This window comes from Hydra vulgaris, chromosome 08, assembly GCF_038396675.1.
Source record: "Hydra vulgaris chromosome 08, alternate assembly HydraT2T_AEP".
Classification (NCBI taxonomy): domain Eukaryota; kingdom Metazoa; phylum Cnidaria; class Hydrozoa; order Anthoathecata; family Hydridae; genus Hydra; species Hydra vulgaris.
In genome coordinates this window covers 31,761,442-31,781,631 of record NC_088927.1, presented here as the reverse complement: position 1 = coordinate 31,781,631, position 20,190 = coordinate 31,761,442, and the positions used below count along the sequence as shown (strand labels likewise).

The following is a 20,190-nucleotide window of genomic DNA, read 5'->3' as shown; positions in this document are numbered from 1 at the left end:
TAAGTTGATAAAATTTCATCAAAGTTTTAAAAATTCGATTATTGTTTAAGAATTAAAGTATATTGACTAAGATTATTGTAAAAGATTTTAAGAAACAACACAGTTGCAATGTAGTTAAAATACATTTTTTGCTTTTAATTTGATATTCTTACAGTAATATTTTTAGTAATTTTTTTAATATTCAGTAACAATCATCATGTTTAACTTATTTTAGACACTAAAGCTGATGGGACTTTACTTCAGTCACTTACAAAACTTGAGCGTCAGCGTATCGCTGATCATCTTAGTGAGCATTTACTTCAAAGACCTGGTCCTTTAGAACTTATACAGGAAAAGATTTTATCTGTTGAATCACCTATACAAAATGCCCTTAAAGAAGTTTCATTTGAAAATTTAAACAGAAATGTAGCAATGATTTCAGAATTAGAAAGTAAAATCAACACCCTTAAGTGTGCTCCTTCGCCTAGTTCTCCTTTGCAGAGTCCTTTACTTCACAAAAATTTCTTTGAGGCTGTTCAAGTCTCATCAACAAGTAATTTAATTTCAGATTTAAACAAAAAAGATCATCAAAAAGAACAATTAGTTAAATCCATATCCAATGAACTTCCAAATATATCCAATGAACTGTCAAATCAAATTCAATTTAAAGATTTTTCAACAAACGCTTTGTTTATACCAACACAGATTTCGTTATCCCAAAAAGAAAATGATAAGCTTATCAAAGCACTTGCAAATAAAAAGTTTCGACCTCAGAAACAAAGGGTAAAAAAATTAAAATTTCACGAGTGTCGCCCAGCTGATATGCACTCTTTAAAAGATAATCATATTGACGAACGTTATCAGAGTTTACTTGATCAGCAGACCTTGTATCTACGTTTGCAAGTTATGCAACAAAATGCAATGTTAAATGCAATTCAAGGTAATACAGATAATATGGTTAACGTGACAGAGAAAATTGAGAGTGTTGTAGAAAAAAACACAAGTATGAACAGTAAACCTGCTGTACTATTATCATTAGATGGCAAAAATCTTGAAGAGATGCGGGTTATAGAGTTGCGTGCACATTTAAAACAGCGTGGCTTGCTTGTTTCAGGCTCTAAAGCCCGACTAATTCAACGTTTGTTGGCTTATGAAGAAGGTCATTCAACACAAACTGATTATAACAGAGTTAAAGATTCACTGCTATTAGCTTCTCCTGAAAATTCATCTTGTCTTTCAATCTCTAATTCATCTGTTCTTCAAGTTACAACTTATTCTACTGCAGGAGGAAAAACGTATCAACTCATATATGCAGTTCCTAATCAATCTATTCCAGAGTATCAAATTAGTCAGACAAGTTTTGCTCCTACTCAACAAGTGCAGCACATTATTCAACCTTTAGTTAGTTATGCAAAAATAGACGATGTTAAAACAGGGATCAAAACAATTTTTCCAAAATCTTCTGAGCCTTCCCTTCAATTATCTTTAAGTGGCTCATCAACAATTATATATCAACAGCCTCATTATGTCAGTGAAAAGACTATAATTCCTCACTATTATCAATCTAATGGTGTGACATATATGATGCCACAACATATATCTGTTCATCCATCTGCTAACGAATTAGGCCAACTTTCTCAAAGTGTGCCTTCAACTATTAAGTACTCAAACGATTACATAATAAGTCCAACGATTGTAAACATTTCAGACAGTTTTAAAGTTTCAAATGTTAAAAATGATCAGTTAAGAGAAAGATCATTTTCAGAGCCACATAAGCCAAATAGTTTCATATCAAATTTAAATGAAAATAAGCAGACTAATAAAGATTCAGCAAGTACTCCTGTTCAAGATATAAACTCTCAAAAAGATCATTTACACACTCAGAGAGATGTGGTAAGTTTTAGCTAAATGCTATTCAACTTTTTTTTATTTATTATAGTTGCATATAATTTTGTTTGAATGATGGATAAGCTCTCATTCATATATGTACATATTTGTATGTATGTATGTATGTATGCATGTATGTAAATACATACATACATACATACATACATACATACATACATATGTGTGTGCGTATGTTTATATATATATATATATGTATATATATATATATATGTATATATATGTATATATATATATATATATATATATATATATATATATATATATATATATATATATATATATATATATATATATATATATATATATATATATAATATACAGGTCCGTATCAACCAGGGGGGACAACAGGGGCATTTTCCCCCCCAATAATTTTGAAAAAATTAACTGAAAAAATGACTTTAAAAAAATGTGTTTTTTAAAAGCATATCATGTTGGGTCTCAAAAGAAGTGAAATTTTATAAAAATTTGAAAAATAGTAAAAGAATATATATATATATATATATATATATATATATATATATATATATATATATATATATATATATATATATATATATATATATATATATATGTATATATATATTTGCGTGTTTAAAATAATAAAATTATTGTTAGATTTTTTTTCATTCAACATTTTGTCATTGTTTATGAAGTACATTTTTATGTAGTTGTACTTCATAACAAGGACTACATTTTGTCCTTGTTATAAAGTACAACTTGTTTGTTTATTAAGTACATTTTTATATTGAATGGGAAGAAAAAAGTTAAAAAAGTGCTGTGGTTGGACCCTAGAAAAAAAATCCTGTGGTCAAACCCTAGATGCAAACTAAGTATTATTACTTTAATAGAGAACTATTTTGAATTTGAAAAAAAATGTTTAGCTTTTTCTGTTAAAATTTCAAGAAGCTTTAAGGGTAACTGCTTAGATTTAAAATTTTAAAATGTAGTATGTTAGGTACTTTTATTTTTAAATATAGTATGTTAGGTACTTTTAATGGCAGAGAAAATTTTATACTGCTCAGATTGAGATCATTAAATGAAGTACAAAAATAGAATCTCCGGTAGATTAAATGAAGTGCATATAATTTGCTGGAACATGTTAAATGTTCTTTCATATTTCAATAGTCTTTCATATCTCTATAGAAGTAGTTTTATTCTTTACATGCAGCGAAGTGTACATTTATTTATTAAATCAGTCAATAAATGTATAGAGATAGGTGCAATGAGTGAACATGCGTTCACTATTTTTTTTAAAATAGGCAAAGTGTATATATACTGAAGGTTTTAGTTAAGTCTATATATATATATATATATATATATATATATATATATATATATATATATATATATATATATATATATATATATATATATATATATATATATATATTTATACATCTTCGCTTCCAACAAGGCTGCAAGCAGCCACTAATTAAAGTTGGAAGTTACTGAAAAAGAAAAGATGAAGATTGTAGAGCAAGATAACGATTGACGGACGACTTAAAAGATTGCAAATTATAAGAATCAGGAAAGCAAGATGAAGGAAGCAAATTCCAAAGAGCTGATGTTCGAGGAAAAAAACTAGACGAATAAGCGTTTTTAGAGCACTTAGGAACAGTCACAGAAAAAGGATGACACTTAATTGAGTGACGAGTAACACGAGAATGAATTATAGTAGATGGCACAAGAGAGGCTAGCTCTTTAGAGCAGTGCCCATAATAGTATTTGTAGAAAAGAGAAAGAGAAGCAACATTACGATGATGTGATAATAGTTGGAGGTTGGCTGCAAGAGCAGGTCCAACTATGTTTACAATGCGTTTTTGAACCTTGTTTAATAGGGCATCATTGGAAGATCCGCCCCAGATATGGCAACAATATTCCATAGAAGGCCAGATTTGAGATTTATAGAGATAGAGAATAGAATCCGAAGTAAGAAAGTGATGATAAAGAGATGCAACCTTAGCAGATGCTAATTTTGTAACTGATATATATATATATATATATATATATATATATATATATATATATATATATATATATATATATATATATATGTATATATATGTATATATATATATATATGTATATATATATATGTATATATATGTATATATATATATATATATGTATATATATATTTAAACAACTTTAAAAAGTATTCTACACAATAGAGTGCTCAATGTTCTTAAAAGAACAGAGCAATTATATATTAGTAGAAAATCACGTAATAAATTTTTTTTTCCATTTAACACTGTGTTTCATCAACAAAGATTCATCAGAAATGGATGATCAAATTATTAAAACTTAAATTTATACCGAAAATTAAATTACAGGAAGTTGCAAATGTCTTAACTATTGTAAATTTTCACACATTTGTGGAATTTGCTAACACTATTATAAAAAGAATTCTTTAAAAATGATTACTTATGCTATTTTTTAAATGTTTTTTCAAAAAGCTACAGTTGCACAAAAAATATGGAAAGAATTATAAAAGGTCACAATAAGGTTTTGTTAAACAAAAAAGAAATCCTAAATGAAAAAACTACAGAAAATTTTAATTGTAAACAAAAAATCAATTGTCCAATGAGTGGAAGTTGTTTATCAAAAAATGTGGTATATAAATGTGTTGTTTCCTCTAAGAATGTACCTGATAAACAATATATTGGCATAACAGAGGGTGAATGGAAAAAACGTTTTGCCAATCATAAGCAATCTTCAGTCAATCAAGAATAAAAAAGTATTCAAAACACACCATGCTGTCAAAATATATATGGGAATTAAAAGAAAAAAATATTGATGATTTTATACTGAATTGGTCTATCCTTAAAACAGCGCCTGCATATAACAATATTTCCAAAAAATGCATACTATGCCTACATGAAAAATTTGAAATAATTACATATGCAAATCAAGTATGTTTATTAAACAAAAGATCGGAGTTAATTTCTAAATGTAGGCACGAAAATAAGTTTCTCCTAAAAAACTATAAAAATAAATGAGTTCAAATAATATTTACATTAACTACCCTTTTTAAAAAAAAATTTAAAAAAATAGCATAAGTAATCATTTCTAAAGAATTCTTTTTATAATAGTGTCAGCAAATTTCACAAATGTGTGAAAATTTACAGTAGTTAAGACATTTGCAACTTCCTGTAATTTAATTTTTGGTATAAATTGAAGTTTTATTAATTTGATCATCCATTTCTGATGAATCTTTGTTGATGAAACACAGTATTAAATGGAAAAAAAATTTTATTAAGTGATTTTCTACTAATATATATATGTATATATATATATATATATGTATGTATATATATATATATATATGTATATATATATATATATATGCAGTAGTGGTGTAGTGGTAGAGCGCTCGCTTCGTAAGCGAGAGGTTCAGAGTTCGATTCCCACCACGTCCCTGGTAGTACCGCGCTCAACTTGTTTCTCCGCGCAGCGGCCTTGTTCGTCAAGGTTCGTGTTTTGGAGTTATAGAGTTGAGAGAGGGTGATAACCACAAGTAGCCTCCTCATCTGTAGTGGCCTTCTCGGCTTTGGGGAGGTGAATTATTTTAAAAAATATATATATATGTATATATATATGTATATATATATATATATATATATATATATATATATATATATATATATATATATATATATATGTATATATATATATATGTATATATATATTTATATGTATATATATATATATATATGTATATGTATAGGCCTCGGTGGGAGTAAATGAGTGCCAGGGCGTAGAAAAGCTCTCTTAAAACAAACATGACGAGCCATGCGAGCTGCTGCTCAAAACAGATTCTTACAAGAGCTTTTAGTTTTTGCACGATCTGTTTATTTATAAAAAAAATTGTTTATTAAATACAAAACTTGGTTTTATACTTGTTACAAGAATATGTTTGTAATGTTAATGTTACAAGAATATATATATAACAAGCGTCATTTGTTGCATTGTCAAACAATTCTTTAGAGAAGCATTGTCTTTGGGTTTTCACACTAGCTGTTCGTTTACTTATTAACATTACTTATTTAATAAAAAATTTGACCAAGAGGTATAGAAATTTTTACTGCTTATAAAAAATGTTTTATATTTTCTTACTATAATAGAATGCAAGCATTTTAAGAACTATTACAACAATCAAAATATGCACTATAAAAGTGAATAATATATTAAAGTAATTTTATATATATATATATATATATATATATATATATATATATATATATATATATATATATATATATATATATATATATATATATATATATATATATATATTTATATATATATATCAGGGATGCGGAGTCCTAAAAAGGACTCCGGATTTGAAAGTCACAAAAAGATTACTTTATGCTAGTTTTTGGTATCCAGGAGCTCTAAAAATATAAATAAGTTTATGGACTACTAATAGGAAAAAATTTAAGACTTTTAGGTTAGAGGAACAATCATTTTTTGAGCCTGGAGTTCTTTAGTATAATGGCGGCAAGGACTCCGGGCTAAAAAATAACAAGTTTCAAGTCATTAAATCTCATGAAATTTTTTCTTATAGCATATCATAAGTCAACAAACATGTTTAGAGCTTCTGGAAACTACAGACTTGGAAAAAGTAGAGATATAAAGCCGGAGTCCTTTTGGGACTCCGCATCCCTGATATATATATATATATACACACACACACACACACACACACACACACGTACACACACATAATGCTTGAAAAGAGGCGTGATGCCATCCTGTCACCTTTATATAAAGTATAAATTCAAAATCTAAAAATATGAGTTTTCTCATGATGCACGCTATTACCCAAAATTAAAATTTTTTAATTTTTCTTTAAGCACAGTATTTTTCTTCTTATTCTCTAAAATCCCCTCATTAAAATCCCCTCATTAAAATCATATCAAAATATTTTTATAGCTTAATTTCAGCAGTATATAAAATTCAATTTTTTGTTTAAAATTTTGTACATTAAATGTAAAATCAAATTCTGTACATTTTTCTCAAAAGGATACAAAAATATGTCAAAGAAATTATTTGAGCAAATACATTTAAACAGATTCTTGGAAAGATTTGTAAAATTTTCTTCTTTTTATCCTTGACCTAGCTTTCAGATGGAAGTCTGACATTATGTGACAGATACTAATGCTGGTAATAAGCCTCTGTTGCATATTGTCAGAGTTTCGCCGACAATGTTGAGTATCCACCAACAGTTGTTAACAATAGCTGACTAAGCACCAGCAAATAGTGTTTACATTAAACAAACAACTAACTATTTGTTATTTTATTTCATATTATTTGATTTTTACCTTTACTGCTATGGATTTTGCATGCATTCTCATGTAAACTTCTTTATGGGGGTATAATATCCATAAGAATTATTTGTGTTCTAAACATTAATGTCTAAAATAATTTATACAAACTGCTAACAATGTCCGAAGGGAGTTGACACAAGTTTGCTCATCAATAATTAGGTAGCTATCGAACTTTGTCAAATTGTTGTCATACAGTTTTCTTGCTCATGTTTTGATGCATTTTTACTGCTTTTCTGTATGGTTTGGATATTTTATCTTGCAATATAAATGAAAACTGTAAAAATTCTTTTCACAAAAAAACATGATGTATTGTATTTATTTCCTCTTTAATAGTCAGATAGCCCAGGATTCTTTAAGTATGAACAATGAATTTTTGAGTCCAATTTTTTTTTTTTGTTAAACCCCTTCTTTTTTGAAGAAAGGATTCTTGGATCCTGACTTGCGATTGATAGATTAAAGTTCATTGTAATGTTTGAAAATCCAAGAAACAGTTGACTGACTAACTTAGGCTAGTTAAGAAGTTGTTATAGATGATGATCCAGTCATTTATAAGTAAATGCCATCACTCTCAACATTTATAAAGCTTTTGATAAAGTTTAGCATGCTGGTCTTCTCCATAAGCTTTCTTCTTATGGTATATCAGGTAACATTTTTAAAATTATTGACTTCTTCCTTACCAATCGTAGTATAAAAGTTCTCTTCGATAGGCAACACTCTTCTTCATATCCTGTAACTTCAGGGGTTCCTCAAGGTTCTATCTTTGGCCCTACACTCTTTTTAATTTACATTAACAATCTTCCAGAGACTCTCACATCATTGTTTACATCAGCGAACAATTCTACAATGTGGCATTGTTCGTTGATGATACTACCATTTATTCTTGTTTTGATAAGAAGACAACATTCTCTGATTGAGCTTGAAAAAGATCTCACTTCTGCTACAGCATAAGGGGTCTCAGTGGCTGGTGAACTTTAACTTAGATAATACTCAATTTTTTTTAGCTAATCATTATTGCAATAATCTAGATCTTCCTATATTTATGAATTGATATGTTCTCAATTAGTCATCTACCCTACTAAGGTTGCATCCCTTTATCATGCGCACCACTTTTTTACTCCGAATTCTACTTTTTATCTCTATAAATCTCAAATCCGTCCTTGTATAGAATACTGTTGCCATATCTGGGGCGGATCTTCCAATGGTGCTCTTTGTCTTTTAGACAAGATGCAAAAGCGCATTGTAAACATAGTTGGACCTGCTCTTGCAGCCAACTTCCGACCATTATCACATCATTGTAATCTTGCTTCTCTTTCTCTTTTCTATAATACTATAATGGGCACTGCTCTAAAGAGCTAGCGCCTCGTGTGCTATCTACTAAAATTCATTCTCGCGTTACTCGTCATTCTATTAAGTCTCATTAAGTGCTCCAAAAATTCTTATTTGTCTAATTTTTCCTCGAACATCAGGTCTTTAGAATTTGCTTCCTTCATCTTGCTTTCCTGATTCATATAATTTGCAATCTTTTAAGTTGTCAGTCAATCGTTATCTTGCTCTATAAACTTCATCTTTTCTTTTCCAGTAACTTCCAATTCTAGTAGTGGTTGCTTGCAGCCTTGTTGGAAGTAAAGATGTTGAAAAAAAAAAATTTTTTTTACATCTTTACTTCCAACAAGGCATCTTTTTTTCATCTTTCAGGAAAATTTTTTTGTTTTTTGTTTTTAAAAAAGTAGTGAGCTTTGTTTATATTTAAAAAGTTTACTTTTTTTTTGCGTTTTTTGTTAATTTAAAGTTCTCAAAAGTTTAGTCTTAATAAGAATTTTATTTTTGCTATGCTTTAATATTTGTTTAACGATTAGTATTGTTCATTTAACAAATTACACTGTTAGTTTACTGAATAATAATATATGTTCAACAAATATTACAATTCATTTAACAAATAGTAGTATTTGTTAACCTTTGTAACCTAAGTTTAATAAATATTCGGTATTCAGCTTTGTTTAACTTTGATTGGCTTTTTATTTTTTTATTCGGCTTTGTTTAACTTTGATTGGCTTTTTATTTTTTTTATTCGGCTTTTTTTAACTTTGATTGGCTTTTTATTTTTTTTATTCGGCTTTGTTTAACTTTGATTGGCTTTTTATTTTTTTATTCGGCTTTGTTTAACTTTGATTGGCTTTTTATTTTTTTTATTTGGCTTTGTTTAACTTTGATTGGCTTTTTATTTTTTTTATTTGGCTTTGTTTAACTTTGATTGGTTTTTTATTTTTTTATTCGGCTTTGTTTAACTTTGATTAGCTTTTTATTTTTTTTATTCGGCTTTGTTTAACTTTGATTGGCAGAATTCAATAAACTGCTTAATGCTAACTATTCGCTTTCAAAGTTTCTCTTTGCACAGTCATTGATCAAGGTCATTAACAAAATTTTTGACTACAGTAAATAACTAACTGCCAGCTAACTGTACTTACCACCTTACACAGCTTGTGACTTGTGACAATCCTAAACTTGTTTGAAATATTGCACTCATATGTCTTATTCACTTCCTGCTCTACAATAGCAGGAATGCAAGAATTGTTCAGTCAAGTTGGTACTTGAATGAACAATTCTTGTATTCCTGCTATTGTATATATATATATATATATATATATATATATATATATATATATATATATATATATATATATATATATATATATATATATATATATATATATATATATATATATCATTATATCTCTGCATACTGGCAGTCAATGCAGACTCTTTGGGGTATAGATCTTTGAAACAAAATGTTATTTTGAAGTCAGTAAGATCATTTGAGACTGAGTTTGCAACCAGGTATGCTTCAGAAACAAGGGCAGACAGATATAAAGAAGGTTGCTGTTTCTACCATGTTTCTATCCTCCTTGTTACAAACTTATAAACTTGGTGTCTTATCCATAATACTCTGAGTACGAAAAGTACAAAACATCAGTCATAAACCTGAAGAGTAACATTTTCACTATCGCAATTTCTTCAAGTCTTACTTTTTTTATTTTTTTATTTATTATAATTACATATTGTTTTACAAAACAAATTTTATCAGTTTTTTCATTTATGAGGTGTTATCTTATAGTTTTCATGGCAGGCTCCAGATTGTTGGAAAGAAAATCCAGGAACATCTCTAAGTAAATGCTAAAAACATCTAAGGTAATGCATCTCTATTTAGGGTTCTTACAGAAACCATCTTGGTAGATCAAATCTCTGTAAGCTGCAGAGGGCAGGCTATTACCAGCTGATTGAAATCTGGTAGATCTAAAATCAAAATAGACAAATTATCTTTAAGTTTATTGTTATGATTTTTTGCTTTTATTTCTTTGTTTTGTTTTATTATTGACACTTATTAACTTTTTCCAAAATTGTAAAACCCTTTGGGGGTGTATTTGTATAACTAGTTGTAACCCCTGGGGGTGGGAAGTTTTATCATACTTTTATAGTGTATTTACAAAAATGTTTTTGGTTCTACCTGGGAGATTTAATTATAAAAAATTTGATAAAAACTAAAAAAACAATGTGTACATTATTTAAAATGTAATGCTATTTACCTCCAAGAGGTGCAGAATGCTCACTACAGTTGAGTAAGATGTTTTTGGTTTTATTTTTTTAATTGTTGTTAAACCTTTTTCTCAACTCTATAGTTTTGAAATACAAACAATGTATGTAATGAAGCACTCATTGATGACTATTTTAGTATGACATCATCAGTGACATCATACTTAAATAGAAGGCAAGTAACTCCTACACCAACCTATGTCTATGAGGGTTTGACCGATTATGTTTGACCAACCAGACTTTTAGCAATAGGCGTAAGTCTGGTTAAGGCTTCTAGAGGTAGGCACAAGTCTATGTTATGTCTATCTCTAAAAGATCCATTCATTTATGTGAAATTTAATTACATATATATAATATATATATAATATAATTAAATTTTCATTTGATTATATTATATTTATGTGAAATTTATGTTATATATATATATATATATATATATATATATATATATATATATATATATATATATGTATATACACACACATGTTAAATAACATATTATTTTTTCATGATGCAAGTTTTTATTAGGTTTTTAAAATTTAATGCTTTATTTTTTGGCTATTTTACTTACTCTAAACTGTAAACAATAAGCCAAAATCATCATTAAAGTTGTCTACAAATGTCTTTATGAGTGATAAAGCAATGTATTTGAGGGCTACCTTATGTAGACATTTGTAATATGCCGCATTGATCCCTAAATTAATCACTTGATGCATGACTACACCTAACCCTTGTTAAACCAGCTAATGAGTTATTTAAAAGTATTTGTTAACTCTTTTATGCGATTAATTTTTTTATCTCTTATGCAATTATTTTTGTTATCTTTTTTATGCAATTACTTTTGTTATCTCTTTTATGCAATTATTTATGTAATTAAAAAAGCTAATTCAATTTTTTTAAATTAAATTTAGAATGGTGCAAAGTCAATTAGTGAAATAGACGATATCATTGATATAATAGGAGGTGTGTATTATATATTTTTTAGTTTTAGTATTGTTAGAAATGGTTACGTTGAATTTTCATTAAGTCTATTGGTTTTGAATGATTTACTATTCTAGAATTATCAAGACCTTCGTCGCCGGTCAATGAAAATACTAAATTTACTACACAAGTTCCTAATAAATGTGATCTGCATCAACGTTCTTTATCTAGTAATAAAAAAAATAATAACTTTACATGTACTCAACAGTCAAGTTTTTTCTCCATTTCTGATATTTTAAGTAATTCAGATAACTTTGAAACGATTTCTTACAACAGGTTGGACTCTCATTGCGAGAGAAAAACAAACCATTCATTTTCTTCCCAAAATGGAGATTTCAATGACAATGATCAGCTGTTAAATAATTTTGAACCTAATGAATCGTTTCCTAAGCAAGATGATTCGTTAGGTAATAATAAACAATCTGAACAGATGACTGATGAAGCTTATAGTGAATACACCAGTAGATCGTCATTTATAAATTCTCCAAACACATCAGCGAACTGCTCTAACGTTGCCTTTGACTCTAGTTCTCCAAGTAGTTCATCAGACGAAATTGTAATGGATTTAGATAATTTTCAAAACAATTCTGTAAGTAGTATCAACCCCGAGAGTAATGAACAAGAACTTAGTTGGGTTGAAATGGATACAGAATTGACTCGCCCGATACATTTTCAAACCACACCATCGAAGGATATTCTCATTGATAATCCTTTTTTAGATCTGTCCTGCCAATCTCATTCAAATGAAACTGATCACCCAGTTCATTTACGGAACGAATATATGTTTAATGGCATAGATCAAAGCGAACAATTTGTTTCATTATTTGAGCTTGAGAGCTGCGACTATTAGTCAGAAAATGGGTTGTCCTTTTTTAGCGTATTTAATTTTTACTGAAAAGACGATTCTAGATTATTTATTTACTTATTATAAATTCTACTTGTTTAAAAATCATTTTAATAGGTTCAGAATTGATTTGTTAATACCAGCATTAATTTGAAAATATAAATCGAAAAATTCTGTTTTAATCAAGATCTATATATCTATTTTTTGTTAATTTCGTTAATATTGTATTATTAGCTTGTTTAAACACAACGTTTTAGATGTGTAAAAGTGACTATGCAACATAGTGCAGAATTTTGTTTTTGTTTGTATGTGTGTGCGTGTAAGCGTGTTATCTAAAGAATAGTTTTCTTTTTTAATTCACTTTAATATGTTGAAAATATTTTTTTTTAATTTTCTGCTTGCATTTCTCGTAAGCTTTCTAAATTTGTTTCTTTTTACTTGCTGTACAGTTTTTGTCCATGTGTTAGTGAATTTATTTGTTTATATTTTCTTGATATTTTTATTTCTATTGATATGCTTAAAGCGAATTTTCGAAACAATTTTGACTTTTAAATGATAAAGAAGACAAAACGACGTGTCACTAACATGATTTAAGAAAAAGTGTTAAAAAAGGTTATAAGAAATTTTGATACGATTTTGAAAGCATAACTTATCTTTGAGGTTTCGTTTTTGAGGAGAAACAGTTTTAGATCACCGAACTTGGAAGCTAACAAACTGTTTGCGTATACAAAATTATAGGGAGTGTTACAGCCCCGTAACCAGATTTTTTTTGAAGCACTGTCATTTTATTAATCTAAGAGGAAAAAATTCCGAAAATAAACTAATTTTTTTATATTTAAATAAAATGCAAATCAAAAAAAAAAAATTACTCAATTAGTCGGTACGACTGGAAACATGGTCTCTTCAAGGGGAAAGACAGGTCGTACTCTGGGGCCCGGCGGATATATTAATGCACACAATATGTATATATACATATTGTGTGCATTAATAGATACACTCGCCCGCGCATTTGCTTAAGATTTGAATTTAGTCTTTAATTTACTTGAATTTAGTGCAATTTTTTGAACTGTTGTGTGAACCATTTCCTGCGATTTTCAGTTTTTACTTGGTTGTAGAATTTGTAAACAAAATTAGGTCAGTAATCGTTCAGATTAATCATTTAAATTAATTGAATTTTGTTACAAAACCAATTTAGAATCAAAAATAGTTCTGAAATTATTTGAGTTTTGATGTTTATATAATTTGAAAATATTACGTTTTAAATTAATTTTGCTTCAAATCATATTTGTTGCTCAGGATTTAAATGCTGTCTCAAGAAAAATTAAACTGTGGTATCAATGTTAGAGCTGAGGACCGTATCAAAATAGGTTTATCAATTAAAAAAACATAGGAAGTGCACAGGGGTTGATTGCTTCTGAAGAACAAGTCACGAGAGAAAAGGCAAAAGACTAGCAGAAAAAGAATTGAATTCGGATAATGCTTTTGAGTCTAATCTTATCAAAAAATTTGAGGAAGCTTTTGATACCCAAGTATGTGGCGCAAATTTATTTCAGATGATCAGCATCAATATAAAGTAATTTACATTGGCGCTTATGCTCTGAAATAAATTTGCATCCGCTTAACGTTCTTAAAGCTTTGAGAAAGTTAAGGATTGATGAAAACTTACTAAGAGATCTACAAGGAAGAAAGTTTTATAAACCTGTTGCTTACAAAAATTAAAGATAAGCGAACACAAGATCTTTTTCCTGGAGAATGGTAAGCATGGAGTACAACAAAAGAAAAAAACTTTTTTTGTCAATCATAGCGTATTTTTCCCGATCAAAATAATAACAATTTGAGCAGCTATACCCGTTTAGGGTTTTCCCTATGAAAATTACCTTGAAAAAGTTGTATAATGATTTGTCCAATTATGCAAACAGTGCTAAAAATCAAAAACAATATTTTGTTGAGAAAGTTCTTTTGGAGTCATTAAATGGAATAGATAAACACTCCGGATAATTTAAGTCAAGGAAATCGAATAGATAAACACTTACAGCTTTAAAAACAGTGTGAAACCAATAAGTGGAGAGCAATCATGAAACGGATTATAGATGTCTCGCAATTTTAATAATCTAGAGGTTTAGCATTTCAAGGAAAAAGAACCAATGTTGGGGATGTTCATAATGGCAGTTTTCTAGGAATTTTAAAATTGATTGGAAAGTATAATGAAGTGGCACAATAACATCTTGCCAAAGTTCAACAAAACCAGTTGGAATCAAAAGGTATGAAAAGACAACCACATTATTTGTCTTGTTTTCTCAAAATGATCTAATCAAGTTAGGTCCAGACAAAGTTCTTCAAACTATACTTAACCAAAGATGCTATCTAGATGATATCTTTGAATCGTGAATCAACTGTTATTCCATAGAGATATTTTATATTGATTTATAGTTAACTCAATTCCGGATATTATGCACATAAAATAAAATGTTCTAACTCTTAGGTATGTGAAATGCAGTAGTGGTGTAGTGGTAGAGCGCTCGCTTCATAAGCGAGAGGTTCTAAGTTTGATTCCCACCACGTCCCTGGTAGTATCGTGCTCAACTTGCTTCTCCGCGCAGCGGCCTTGTTTGTCAAGGTTTGTGTTTTGGAGTTATAGAGTTGAGAGAGGGTTATAACCACAAGTAGTCTCTTCATCTGTAGTGGCCTTTTTGGCCTTGGGGAGATGAATTATAAATTTAAAAAAAAAAAATTTATCTAAAAATAAAGATATGAAGGAATTCGATGTAAACAAAAACAACAACAACAGAAAAATAATGGAAGAAATATTTGTCACTTTGGAAAGACACGACATAACTCTCCAAGATCGTTCTCCCTGTGTTAGACGATCTTCTTCAGGGAACAGTTTCAGAACTAACACCTTCAGCACGAAATATATACTTAATATATACATCTTATAAAGGTCCACTTATGACTATTTTTTGAGACAAAATACTTGCCACTATTGACAATAAAAATATCGTCATAAAAAGCAAAACGGGTATCACTTGATGTTGAAAAAACTCCTTTTTGAGATTTAGTAAATGGAATAGCGTGAGGCTAACGTTGAAGCAGAAGTTTTTGGAATAAAAACTCAATAACCAACAAAAGGAATTTGTTCTACCGAACCGGATCAAAATTTGAAATCTTCAGTAGCAGGGGTAAAAAAAAGTACCAACTCCGACTCTAATCGTTGAAATTTTCAGAGTACGACTCCAACTCCAACTCCAAAGCAAAATTTTTAAAAACTCTTTAAACTTTTTAAAAAATATTACACAATAATTAAAAAATTTTTTTTGCCAGATTTATGAAAAGTTCTTTGAAGGTTTAATATGAATATAAATATTTTTGTTTTTTTAATATGAAGGTTAATTGAATATAAGGTTAATATGAAGGTTAATATGAATATAAGGTTAATATGAAGGTTAATTGAATATTTTGTACATGCTCGTGCCATACTATTGGAGTCGAAGTCGCATTTTTGTTTAGCGACTCAAACTCCGACTTTGACTCCGCTAAAAATGTCGCGACTTCACGATTACGACTCTGACTCGGACTCTGACATCGACTCCACAGCCCTGTTCAGTAGATTACCCAGTACTGGATTTAATAATTAAAGATTTGAGTGCATAACTTGAAGCAGCCAATTCAATATATGATTTATTCTAACCCATTTTGAATTTTGAATAACAGAAATTTGAGGATGGAGAGCTTAGTTCAAGAGCAGTCAAACTTGTAAATGCATTTAAGAAAGATCTGTCAGATCTACCTACTTAGTGAAGTATTTCTTTTTAAAAGTGTTGACAAAACTTTTTTTGGCATTGAAAGTTTTCCTTTTTGTTCTCTAAATTAAATTTATAACAAACATCTTGAAGGAACTTTGCCAACATTTTTCTGGCAATCAAACTGTTTTGTACAACTCAAGTAACTGTATTATCAGCAGAACAATCTTTTAACAAACTGGAAAGTTCATTTAAAACATGGCAAAGAAGCACAACATATTGAAATCGTTTCATCTTGCCATTTTATATATTAAAAATAACTTAGATATGAGAGCTGATTGTAGTAATATCATAAAAATGTTTGCTTTGAAAAAAACTCAAAAAATGTCGACTGCGATAATGTTTATATTTTTAAACATTAACAATACTATTTAATATTTTTTGTCTTTCAAATAAATCTTAAAATATTTTTTTGATGTTATCTTATTATATAAACAACATTTTTATAGGTCTTGGTTTTTAGTCCTCATGGAATTAACAAGTCAAGAGCAATAATATTAGCTCATGGTACACTGTCAATATAATTTCTTATTTAAAGTAACATTAAAAAATGATGTTATAATAAATAATGAAAATAATGTTTGGATAAATAAAAATTAACGACAAAACAAGGAAACTATCTTGTTTGGTTGAATGAAATCAGGGCAAGCTTGGTCGTTTTTGTGGTTTTAATTTAAGAAGTTAGTTAATATTTTATAAGGGGGCGTAATGGTACCATTTCATTATGAAAGTAAAGTTAAGCACTTTAATCTTTAAGTGAATAAATCTTTAAAATCTTTCCGTCTCATTATATAGAAAAGTTTTGAAGAAATTTGAGTTTTAATTTTTAAACATTTTTACATCTAACTCTTTTTAAAACAAAAATCCCTAAATAAATATAAAAATAATATAGAGTTTGAAAGTAAAAGAAGTTTTTTAAATAACAATTTTTACATGTTTTTTTGTGGTTTTTACCCTTCTTTTTATTCGTCAAAGATTTTTTCTTTTTCTTTTTGTTTGCACAACAATTAAAGAGGGGGTCCACAGAAGGCTCAAGCATAGGACCCTGTTTCATAATGTGGGGGCCATGACGGGTAATGAAATATTCTTCAAATGAGTCTTCAGATGTGGCCATAGATTTTTTATTTTCTAAAACTGTCTCACTTTGCTTGATTTCTAATAAACTAAATAAATCAGGATTCATTTTAATACTCTTATTTTTAAGGCTTAAACTTGCAATAGCCTGATCTGAAGTAGTAAGAAGTCTGTTTAATATTAAATTTGTGCCTATTTGTAATGTTTTTCTCTTGAATTGTTAAAAAGTTTAAATGTTTTAATTTTTGTCAAAAAATGTTTTAGCGCCGACAATAATCGGACTATTTGCAGAGAAATATTTGGAAATGTTATACTTGTCTCTAGTCAGCGGTCGACAGTGACCTATCTTAATGTGACCTCTGACAGCACAGTTGAAAATTTTATTGTATATAATAATGCCACTCCAAATGCTGGTGCATCAAGTAACACTCTGGAGGAATGGATATTGTATCTAAATGATAAAGATACAAGTTTGAATATACTCTGAATAGGTATAAAACCATTAAGAAAACTACTCGGTCACTGTTTTTCAAATTCAATACCACTATACCATCGTCAGCTCCTGCCAAACGATTATTTGGAACAGCGAGACAAATACAAACGCCTAAACATAACTGTCTAAGTGATATCATGCTCGAATGACTGATGCTTCTAAACAGATGTGGATGACTTAATGAATAATATTTAAATATAAAAAAACATTGTATGTATTTTATATAACAATGTATTTTATATTGCAATGTATTTTATATTACAATGTATTTTATATTACAATGTATTTTATATTACAATGTATTTTATATAAATTTTGATAATGGTCATAGCAGTAAATTTTAGTAAAGTATTTTGTATTTCGTATTTTAAATACTTTTATAAAAGTACTTTTTTTTAAATACTTTGAAGTATCTGTATTTAAAATAGTTTCAGTACTTGTATTTGTATTGTAAATTTTGTAGATACTTTAATACAATATTTTACTCAACACTACACAATTGGTATTATTTTAGTCAAGAACTACTAGAGATACGTTTGGTGACGGCAAGCATTTCAAATTTTTGCCTTTTGTCATTGACTTCATTGTCCTTAGCTTCATTGTCGTGGCTATAGTTAGTTTTTGATTACTTGATTCCAGGTATTGTTGCGCTTTTTATTTTTTAACTTTAGGACTGCATGACTGAAAGATTTTGTTGACTGGGAAGGTCTGATTTTTTTTGGAGATGCTCGCCACGCTTTGTTATATTGATATTAGGGTATATTGATATAAGATCAGTATTTTAAATTTTTTACTTATCCAAGTAGAGTAGGTGTCCATAAAGCGCTACCAATATCTTCCATTTTTTGTCTGTTTTTTCTCATATGTTTGACAAAAGCTTGTAGTTTCAAATTTTAAACGCTTTAAAGCAGAATCAAACATTCCAATGTATACTATTTCTCCAATAGCGTAACATTTCATTTATAAAATTTTTTGGGGTTTGTACCTATATATCAGGAAGAGCTGGGAAATGAAAGAAGTGATTCTGTAAAAAAAGGAATATAATTATTTCGCAAATAAGTTTTGTTATCCTATAGGTATAAAAGATTTAGTTTCCATATTATTATGCAGTGATATTAGATAATATGCTAAAAATTACATCATGAATGACATCATGAATGACATTAAGCTTGTAAAATAACTTCATAACTTGTTACAAAATTACTCACATAATAGAACTCTTTAAGTCAATAAAAAATATTTATTAAAAGCTCAAAACAATAATAATAAGAATAAAAACCCTTATTTAAAAATAAAACAATTTAGAATGAATTTTTAAACACACAACATTCGCAATTACTAAAGATGTCAAGTTATTGTCTACAAATCTATTCCACATGCTTTTTAAATTTGCGCATGCGATCGCGATTATCTGGTTGAGATCAAACAATATCTTTTGCCACAATTATTATTTTGTCAAGAGTATTAAAGTTGAAAAGATCATTTTCATAATTTATGACTTGCAGGCACAACAGGCTGCACCTATTTCAAAAGTTGGGTTCACTCGATGAGTTTGTTGGCCACTGTGAACTCGTTTTGATTTTATAATTGATTTTTCGGAAATAATTGATGCATATATATTATATAGTGGCCAATATATAATGTATATGCATCAATTATTTCCGAAAAATCAATTATAAAATCAAAACGAGTTCACAGTGGCCAACAAACTCATTTGCCGAACATATTATGTTCTGCAATTATATTAATGTCTATTATCAAGACTTCTTTTTCTCAAATGGTTTACATTTATAAACATATATAATGCCGCCGGCAAAAGAAAAAACAAAACAAAGAAAACCATATAGTTCGCTGCAGCGTAACAAGTGATATAATCAAATCAAAACACTCAAATGCTTTAAGAAGAAACAATGTTTGTCTTCAGCAGTCAACTAATGCAGACATTGGGAAAGTTATCCGATTTTTTTTAAATGTCTTCAAAATAAAACGGATGAGCTAAACAAAAATTTTCTGTTAACCATCAAAGTTTTCAACTAATTTTTTGAATACTACAGATATTGTTTCTTAAAGTATGACTCAAACAAAATAAGCATAACTAATCCAAATTCTTCGGATTCTTAATGTGCCACCACAAAATATTTTGTGTTTGTCATTAAGTCTATTTTACAAAAACAAATTTTTAAAGAAGAAGGA

At 28.5% G+C, this 20,190-nt stretch overlaps 1 protein-coding gene across 2 annotated transcripts in view; it reads left to right on the top strand.

The window, feature by feature from the left end:
* Nucleotides 1-13,169, top strand: part of LOC100200594 (uncharacterized) — a 32,188-nt gene extending 19,019 nt beyond the window's left edge. For both annotated transcript variants that reach the window (XM_065803424.1, XM_065803425.1), the window contains exons 6-8: nt 215-1,872; nt 11,717-11,768; nt 11,864-13,169. In XM_065803424.1, the coding sequence (XP_065659496.1) occupies nt 215-1,872; nt 11,717-11,768; nt 11,864-12,636 (2,483 nt within the window). In that variant the 3' untranslated portion in view covers nt 12,637-13,169. The remainder of the gene's footprint in view (nt 1-214; nt 1,873-11,716; nt 11,769-11,863) is intronic.
* The last annotated feature ends 7,021 nt before the right edge of the window (nt 13,170-20,190 follow it).